The sequence below is a fragment of the Polistes canadensis genome, unplaced genomic scaffold (assembly GCF_001313835.1).
Source record: "Polistes canadensis isolate GaletaPanama2010 unplaced genomic scaffold, ASM131383v1 scaffold_67, whole genome shotgun sequence".
Lineage (NCBI taxonomy): Eukaryota > Metazoa > Arthropoda > Insecta > Hymenoptera > Vespidae > Polistes > Polistes canadensis.
This window is the reverse complement of record NW_014569614.1, coordinates 215,191-225,423: the sequence shown is the minus strand read 5'-3', so window position 1 is coordinate 225,423 and position 10,233 is coordinate 215,191. Positions and strand designations below refer to the sequence as shown.

Sequence of the window (10,233 nt, the reverse complement as noted above, 5' to 3'; positions counted from 1 at the left end):
TTGTTATAATATTAAAAGAATAGAAAATATAATATCGAAAGAAAAAGAAAAACAATTAAAGAAATTAACTTTTTAACAAGTATTTTTTTTCAAATAATTTTTCCATTCAAACGTCAAGATGTCATCAATAGAAAATCTTTTTTATCGTAATAATAATAATTCGTAAAAAAAAAAACAGTAATAGAGATAACGTTAAACAATCTTAAATATAAGTAAAATATATTAGAGTATTAAAATATATAATTGTTAATTAAATCGAAATAAATGTCTAGTGTTATCTAAAAACTCGGAGTATATGATCTATGTACCGTCCTCTTCGAAATTCACCTTTAGACTGACACGTTATTAATAATGATAATTCTTTTATGAAACATTGTTTATATGATTTTCCGAATGTTGTTGCGCATGTGTGTAGCAAGAATAATATTTGTAATAAATAGAATTTCCTTTTAAGGAAAGTCATATAAACAATAATCAATAAAAAAAACATTAGATTACTTTAACAAAGAACAACCAGTTCAAATTTTTACGGTTTATTTCGAAAATGATTACGATACGTTCGAATTTATAACCAATTATGATCAAATATTATACGTACTATTACTATTGGACAATTTGACAAGCTAAATATTTCATTGATATATTATTTGTGTGTGTGTGTGTGTGTGTTATTCGAATTATAATCAAACATATGTAGATTATATTAATCGAACAAAATGAATTATTGTAATAAGAAATATTACGAAACAAAAATGTATTTTTGTATATTTTAAATAAAATATTGATATTTATTTATTTATCAATAATAATAATAATAATAATAATAATAATAATAATAATAATAAATTGATTTAAAAAAATAACCAATGATCTTCCGTAGAAATATAACCGATGAAGCATCTCTCTGCTGTAAAAGCTTATGTATGTATGTATGTATGTATGTATGTATATATGTATGTTAGAAAATATCGTTGATAGCTCGAGGCAATCTAAACGTTTAAAGTCAACCAACCAACCTTTCTCTCTAACTCGTCTTTCAGTCGTTAGTCTGAGATGACTTTTTCTTATTCTTATTCTTATTCTTCTTATTCTTATTCCTCTTCATCTTTTTCTTCTTCTACTATTACTATTTCTATTTATTCTTATTCTTATCCTTCTTCATCTTTTTCTAACTTTAAAGATAGTTTCGGTTAACGTTAAGAAACTGAGGTGCGGCTTATTCTGATGACGAATGGAAAGTAAAATGACGAAGATTTCGATTTAAACTTTATTATTTTGTTCTATAAATTCTATTCTATTATCGTTTATATATATGCAAGAACAATCATTTGTATCGAAATATCAAAATTATGAGTCAACGATTTATATATCATCTTTCGCGAATCTTTCTAATATTTTTTCTTCTCACCTTCCAACCACCCCTCCCATTTAAACATTTTTTAGAACAAAATTACGTTTGTTTTTTCATTGAAAAATAGTAACATTCTATTATGTGTTATCAATTTGAAAAGTAATTTTGTTAATTATTTTTCAATAATCTTCTTATCGATGCATCATCTCTCTCCCACGTTCGAAACAAAATGTAAATATTTGTACGTTTAATGAATTACATTCATAATTTTCTATACTATCTCTCGGTAAATACAGATTTTCACGTATTTGTGAATATTATTACGTATATACCTTCTTGTATTGATTTTATATTTAGTATAAAAAATATTTACTATTTATTGAAATTATATTATCTATTACGATTTGGAAATGAGATTCTTTGAAATATCACATTGACTAATATAAAAATCAATGCATTCTAACGTGCATAACGTACGTTATGTATGCACAAATTCATTTAATAATAGAATCCGAATTGAATATAATTTCAGCCTTGAACCTTTTATACAAACTTATTAGATCGTAACATAAATTTGTCCTAATTTCTCAAATCGAAAATAACATTTCAAAAAAAATCAAGTTACTATTTCGTATTTTTAATATAATAATTTACTAATATAATTACAATTACCAAACACACAAAAAAGATTATGTCACAATTAAATATCGAACACAAATGAATGAAAAATACACGAATTATCCGGATAATGATAGAAAATAATTTAGTTATGTTATTAATTAAAAAAAATCTAACGAAACTGTGTCTAGAAATGAAGTATTTCTTTGCCAGAGTATATTTTCAACTAATAATAATAAAAAAGAGAACAAAAAAGGAAAATAAGAAAGAGAAAGGTGGTAAAGGGAAAGGGAAAGGAGGTTGGGACAAAAATGTTTTTAAAAAGAAAAGAAATTTATGAGAAGAAAAAAAGAAGAAGAAATATGTGTATCGGTGTTGGGACTCACGGTATCTCCGCATGAGGTTCTTTTTGTAGGGTTTGGTACCAGGCGGTCTGGACCTCGACCTCGCGGTACCATCCTTCTGATTGTTATCCGAGCACGAATCGTCAGAATCCTCAGAACAGGTACGATCTTCTCTGTCTTGAGAGTAATCTGAACTGGTACCAACGAAACATCCTCTTAACCTCAGACTAGCTGCTGCATTTCCGTAATCGTCGATCTGTTCCTGTTTTTGCTGATGCAACTGTTGTTGATGTTGTTGTTGTTGTTGTTGTTGCTGTTGCTGTTGGTGGTATTGTTGTTGGTGTTGATCTCTGATACGATCTTTACGATCCAAATGATCCTGTTGATCATTTTCTTCCCTTGCTAATTCGGCATAATCCCCGACTCGGACGCTAAGGTCCAATGGCTGATCCTCGAGCATCTCGTTTAGTAATTTTGTATCTTCTATTACCACCCTGTAGTATTCTTCTCGATATTATTATTATTCGAAATTAAATTAAATTTCGAATCAAAGCGAAAAGTAAATTTTCGCAACTGAACACGACACACATTTAAGAAGAAAAAAAAAAAAAAAGAACCAACAACAACAGATCACGTTTATATTATTATCATTGTAATAATAATAATAATAATCATCTCCAGCATTATATATTGAATATTATTATTTAAACTATATATTCTTATAATCACACACAATTCTTCTATTCCTGTTTTATAGATTTTCTTTTCTTCTACTTCTTCTTCAACTTTTACTTTTGGTGAATAAATTCGATTTACTCGTCATTTCGATCTTTTCGATTCATTTATCGATAATTATTCATTAAATTATTCTTCCTCTCGTTATATTCGTACACGTACACGTACACGTACACGACGTACATGTACATGTATATACGTGGCGCACGGGTTAATCTTCTTCTTTCCTCTTTTTCTCGAGTAATCGCGATCTTTGCGATATTATACTACTGCCAGAGGAGAGGATAACGAGAGTGAAAGATAGAAAGAGAGTGGGGGAGAAGAGGTTCGACGTACCTCTCGCGGTCGCGCGTTCACTTCCGGTCTGGCTTTCCTCCCTCTTCCACCTCTTTCACCTCTCACACCTATTATTGCTATTCTCTTGTCTCGTATCAATCGTAATGGCCTTGCCAGGATAAATAATCATCACACATTTATTAATTGCGAATTTCTTTTTTTTTAAACTTTTTCTCTCCACCCTTTTAAATTTTATTCGCAATTATTATTATTTTGGTTTAATCCTTATATATGTGTTTTATTTTTGATGGATTTTTAAAAAAAGAAGACATTAATTAATAGTATTGGAAAATAATATATATATATCTTTGATGTTTTAATTTTTTTGTATTATCCATTAATAAAATTCATTTGGCTTTTTCTTCTATGACCTCGAACACCGACCTGACACACACCGGTTGTCCTCTTATCTTCCAACGAACATAATATATCCCGTTTCTCTTCCTCTTCTTAGTTTTTCTTCAACACATTCTCTATATCTCTTTCTCTTTTTTTTTTTTTTTCTATTTAGATCTTTTTCTATTTATCTAATTTTCTTTTCTCTATTTCCCCTCTTTTCCTTCTTTGCACCAGACGAAATATTAACACTTCATCCACGACGAGATGCCGATAACAACGGGGAAGAGTACAAAATCACGAGGGGGATAAAAGAAAGAAAGAGAAAGAAAAAAGAAAGGTAAACGTGAACAAGGAAGAGAATAAAAAAAAGAAAAGCGTGTCTCCGTGTGTGTGTGTGTGTGTGTGGTTTATGTCTGTGTCTGTGTCTCTGCACACACGTTTTAAAAAGATCTTCAAGAGGAGGAAAAGCACAACTTATCGAGAACACGCACGCGCACATACATAATAATATATCAACAAACAATACGAAATAGTGTATGTCAGATGATTAAAAATAATAACAAACGAGATATAAACTCTCTGTATTACTTTTTTTAATAATACAATTTGTATTCCTTTTTAAAAACGTCTTTCACTCACGTTTAACAAAGTGTCTATTCAAATTATTTCGATCGAAAGTAAAATCTTTTACAATTATTATTAATAATAATAATAATAATAATAATAAACACACAACGATGTAAAGATTTATATCAACTTTGTTTTATACAAACACGTATATATATATATATATATATATATACGTGTTTGTATAAAACAAAGTTGATATAAATCTTTACATCGTTGTGTGTTTATTATTATTATTATTATTATTATTAATAATAATTGTAAAAGATTTTACTTTCGATCGAAATAATTTGAATAGACACTTTGTTAAACGTGAGTNATATATATATATAATATGAATATGATAAAACGTAATTTAATATAATCAAAGTATACTATATAATAAAGAGAAAATGGAAAAAAAAGAAATAAAAGAAAACACCAAAAGTGTTCCCCCGTATATATAACGTTATATATATATGTGAAGTATAATATTCGTAGACGTCGTCGCGAGTCGTGTGTATATATATGTGTGATCTTCGTCTCTCGGTCGCGTTATAATATCCCACGTTCGTCGCGCGACGAGGCTACGGTTGCCGGTGGCACACTGACTGACTCGGAACCGGGGTAGCCCGCTAGTCCAGACTCGTTCACTCACTACTCCAGACTCACACTCCACAAGTTCGAGCGCCGGACTCGTTCTTTCTTTCTTTCTCTCTCTCACTCACTCACTCACTCACTCACTCACTCGCTCGCTCACTAGCTAGCTAGCTAACTAACTAACTCACTCACTCGCACTCACTCACTCTCGCTCTCGCTCTCGCTCGTTCACGTTCGTGTACGTTCGTGTACGTTCGTACCGTTCGTAAACGTTCGCTCACGCCGCCCGATCCCGAACGTATATACGCGAGTACTTCTATCCTTTTCACTCTTTATCTCTCTCACTCTTTCTACACGTTCGGCCAAGCTCGGCTCGTTCCGTACTACTAAGCTCACCACCGTCACCCCCCACCACTAACTACTCTACTACTACTTCCCTACCACCTCTCCTCCCGCCTCCTGCACGACTAACGCACCACCGTCCCCTAGCCCGGCCTACTCCCTCCCCACCCCGCTTCATGCTCGTCCTACCATCACTCTCTATCTACTACTACTACTTCTCCTTCTCCCCCCACCCTACAACAACCACCACCACCGCCGTTCTCTTCTTCTTCTCCTTCTTCTTATTCTTTTCTTCTCTTCTCTATTACTTCTTCTTCGTCTTTCTCGTCCTCCTCTTCTTCCTCTTCTTCCTCCTCCTCCTCTTCTTCTTCTTCTTCTTCTTCTTCTCTCGTACGAATAGCGAGATACTACACGCACACACAGAGAGACGTGTAACGTCGTTCGAGACGAACGGATGCGTAGCCTACCGCAATGTTCTGCCCCTTACGACGCCCTTTTCTTTTCTTTTTCTTATTCTTTTTTGTCTTTTTCTCTTCTCTTCCTCCTACTACTACTTATATATATTATATATATATATTATATACGAGGTTTAAGTATGCTCTAATATATAAGTTAGAATAAATATTTTTATAATTGTTTTTCTTTTTTGTTTTCTCGAAATAAGAATAAACCATCAATTAAAATATTTTTATTAAACGAAAAGAGCTAGATTTTTGTAGTTCTACACTTTCGATTTTCAATCTAATCGATGATTGTCACAACTTTTCATAATATAATTTAATTAACAATTATAATGTTCATTAATATTAACACAGAGAGAGAATAACTTATTAAAATTCAGTTAAAATGACTCACAGTTGAAATCGCTTAAGTATTTTTTTTTTTTTAAATAATCTCAATATATAATTATTCGCATAATATGAAGGTGCGAAAGAACGAACAAATATATACACACGACATACACATATTCACACACACACAGCACACAGAGGACAAACACACCTTATATGCATATGATAGGAATAAAATATCATACGTAAGCACTTTTATTATTTTGTCTTTATCGTGTTATACTGATTCGTTTATTGGGATAGGACGGTGAAGATCGATCGATCGACGAGGTTTTTGTTTTTTTCCCTTCTCTCTCCTTCCCACCCAGTCACCCCCTCTCACTATACTCTCTCTCTCTCTCTCTTTTATTTTTTTTTTTCTTTACCGGTAGTCGTCTCCCGTCGTTCGCCTTTCGTGGAAACGTGCATGTATATATATATATGTGTGTATGTGTGTATGTGCATGTGTGCAAACGATGGCTTTGTAAAACTCTCAGTTTTCTTTCCCTCCCCACCCTACCACCTCATCCACCTCATCCTCATCCATATACTCTACCACCACTAACCATCCCTCTCTCTCTCTCTCTCTCTCTCTTTTTCTTTCTTTCTTTCTTTCTTTCTTTCTTCTTTCTATGGCGTGCGTTACGAGTCCCTGACCTTGTCGATCCTCAACCGAGCGATCGGTTGCGACGACGAGCGGTTAGGCTCGCAGGAAGAAGAACAACTTGTATATGCTTGTGTGTATATGTGTCTTCTTCTTCTTCTTCTTCTTTATCTTCTTCTTCTTCTTCTGCTTCATCTTCATCTTCATCTTCTTCTTCTTCTGTTTCTGCTTCTTCTATTTCAGTTGATCTTGCAGCGGGTGAACGAGCGTCCGAGGTCATCGCCGGAGGAGAATGATTTTTCGAAGATCCTGTCTTCTCTTTCTATTTCTTTCTATTTCTTTCTATTTCTTTTGATTATTTTTCTCTCTCTCTTTCTCTTGCTTACTCCGGTTTAGATCTTTTTTATCTACGACTACGACGACAACAAGTACGATATATCGATTAAACCTGACAGCTATCGCACTCGAGCCAATTCTCATTAACAATTTCCGCGAATGGAAGATGATGATGATGATGATGATGATGATGACTTTTGGTTTTTTGTTTTATACGATCCTTTTTTTTCCTTCGCTTTTTTTGTGTATGTTTTTTTAAAAAGTAAGAACTTTTAATTGAAAGGATAGATAGATAGATAGATAGATAGATAGATAGATAAGTATTATTTTTGTTCCTTCGAATTCAAAACTGTTCGTATTATTGTAGAATTTATTTTTCGGATATAAAGAGAATAATAATATTTCGAAGAAATTATTATATTACTGGCGTGAGAGAGATAGAATGAAGTAATAATATATTTGTTAATTCAAATTGAAATGTTTCGTTATTTGGAATTTTTATATATATTATGTACCTTTATAATAAATTTATAAAAATCTAACAAACTAAAATTAATAATTATAAATGTGTATCTTATAATGTGTAATAATATATGTCAAAATTTTTCTACACACAAAAATCTATTTAATATAATTTATTTAATATATAAACGAATTACTATATATATATATATATAGTAATAATAATGTTTTAATTATTTTAATGTAATAATACGTTTTTGATTGAATATTCATTTAAATTAATTATTATAAATATCTATATAATTGTATATTTTTTGTTGTTGTTTAAATAATTAATTCAAATCAGCTGTTAGTGTAATTTGGTGTCCACAATTGTTACGATTGGAACAATATTATTAAAGAGAGATATATTAAAAGGGTGAGAGGGTTATGAGTGAATAATACATACTCGTTCTCTCGCAAATCACCTGTTCGTATTCTAGAATGAGTGCTTTTAGTTGAACGACAATATTAATCATCTTTTAATCTTATTGATTTATCGGCGCTATGGCTTATCGGTCGAATATCTGAGAAAATTGCTTACGATACGTGTTAAGAAAAAATATTAGTGATAAAACCTAAATGATAGATTCTTATCGATTGAACTAAACTTCCTCGATTCTCATTGCTAAATAATACGAAACATCATATTATATATAACAACTTTTATAGATAATAATAATAATAATAATTATTATTATTATTGTATAATCATAATTTCAATTCAATCCCACGTATTATTGCATTGAAATAATTAAAACAATGCTTNAATTTCAATTCAATCCCACGTATTATTGCATTGAAATAATTAAAACAATGCTTATTATTATTACTATTTATTATCAAATATTTTGTTAATTCAATTATTTAAATAACAAAAAATAAATAATAATAACAATAATAATAAAGCATGCATAATACAATATAATACTTTTCTCATTCTTTTTATCTTCCTTATTTTTCTCTATCTTACACAAGTATGTGGTGCGACGTCTTGCGTATACAAAAAAAAAAAAAAGTAAAAGGAATTAAAAAATGAAAAAAAAACAATATAAAAAATAAAAATATGTCCCTCATACGATTTCGAGGCTATGAGGTAAGATCGGTTTAATCTCTCGTACTTCTTTCCCTCCCCCCCTCCTTAGGTGCAGGTTTACGAAGTTTTGATTTCGGTTTTGCGGTTGTGTTCTATACTTAAGAATATATATGTTACCGTCAAAGCCGAAAATCAGTCGTTGCTAGTAATTCCTCGGCATTACTATGAATGCAAAGAGCCTTCAGACGAAGTCGGAAATTAAAAAATTCTTCCAGTTTTTCCTAGGCATCGCACATAATACTTTGATATCCTATTTGATATCCTACGCAACCATTTCAAAGAAATATCAGAGATTGCAATGCTGTATATTGTACAACTTTGCAATTTTTTTGAAAAGTTTTGGTAAACATTTTTTATACTAAAAGTGAATAGATTTTAATGAAACTTATATTAAATTAAATTACACTCTTTTGCCTACGCGTAGAATAAAAACAAATGACGCGTAGAATAAAAAATATTTACGAAAACTTTTCAAAAAAATTGCAAAGATGCACAATTTACAGCATTGCATTCTGTGAACATTTTTCAGAACTTTACATGCTAAATTTATAACTCGATATGGTACTCTACGTGTAGATAAAAGAGTGTACTTTAATTTAATGTTTTATAGTTAAAGCAAGCGGATCTTAATGATTTGCTTTTGAATGCTCTTTGCATTCATAGTAATGCCTAGAGGAATTACTAGCAATGACTGATTTCCGGCTTTGACAGTAACATATATATATTGGGTAGGGGAAAAAGTTTCTTCGTATTTTCACGATAGACTACTTTTAAAATCGTATAATAACTTTGATAATATTGGAAGCAAAAAATAGAAGAAGAAGAAAAAAAAAAAATATAGAAAAAAAATTGATAGATAAAAATCGGCAGATAAACAATCACGATATACAATAAGAAATTAATATAACATTATGAAACAGTTTGTAAACGTTTGTAGAATACCTGGATACAAAATAATACGATCATAACAAACTTGTTTCATTTTTTTTCTTCTAAAATATGAATAAACTTTTTTCCCTGACCCAATATATATATATATATATATACACATATGTCTTGATTTTCTTTGTGTGTGAATAGTGATCATCGATGCACGTAGAATAATTCTCAGATCGTTTGTAATTATATGCTATAAGGAAAAGAAATACGCCCACTGTGTGTTCAAGCATAAACGTATGATGTGTATGTAAGTATATATAAACGTGTAAGTGTATTTTGTATTACGTAGAGACTACACATGAAAATCTTTTACTATTAAAATTCATGTGTAGAAATGTAACCAGTAAATGTGTCAACGTGAACCAATGATAAATATAATCATTTGAAGAAATGATCCTACTTATTCGAAATTATCCACTAACTCTTCTGATTAATATAAAGACCAAGACAAATAATCTTGAAATATCTACATATAGAAATAATTCCTTCCTTATTATTCTTATCTATTATCTCGACGAATCATTAATAAACATGTGCTTGCTATTCGAATTATTTCTTTTTTTGAATCATTTATTGTAATATTTATCTGTAACACATCTGTATGTCTAATTTTTTCAATATATATATATATCGAATTTATATTATTTATATTATTT

The 10,233-nt window shown here is 30.5% G+C and overlaps 1 protein-coding gene across 3 annotated transcripts in view; it reads right to left on the bottom strand.

The window, feature by feature from the left end:
• The window catches only part of LOC106786185 (ecdysone-induced protein 74EF), a 214,458-nt gene that overhangs the window by 54,817 nt on the left and 149,408 nt on the right, over positions 1–10,233 (bottom strand). Inside the window, exon 1 of one of the 3 annotated variants that reach the window (XM_014747305.1) lies at positions 2,356–2,917. The exons of the other annotated variants lie outside the window; for them this stretch is intronic. Within the exon in view, the coding sequence (XP_014602791.1) occupies positions 2,356–2,773 (418 nt within the window). The 5' untranslated portion in view covers positions 2,774–2,917. Of the gene's footprint in view, positions 1–2,355; positions 2,918–10,233 lie in introns of those variants that run through there. 3 annotated transcript variants of the gene reach the window in all.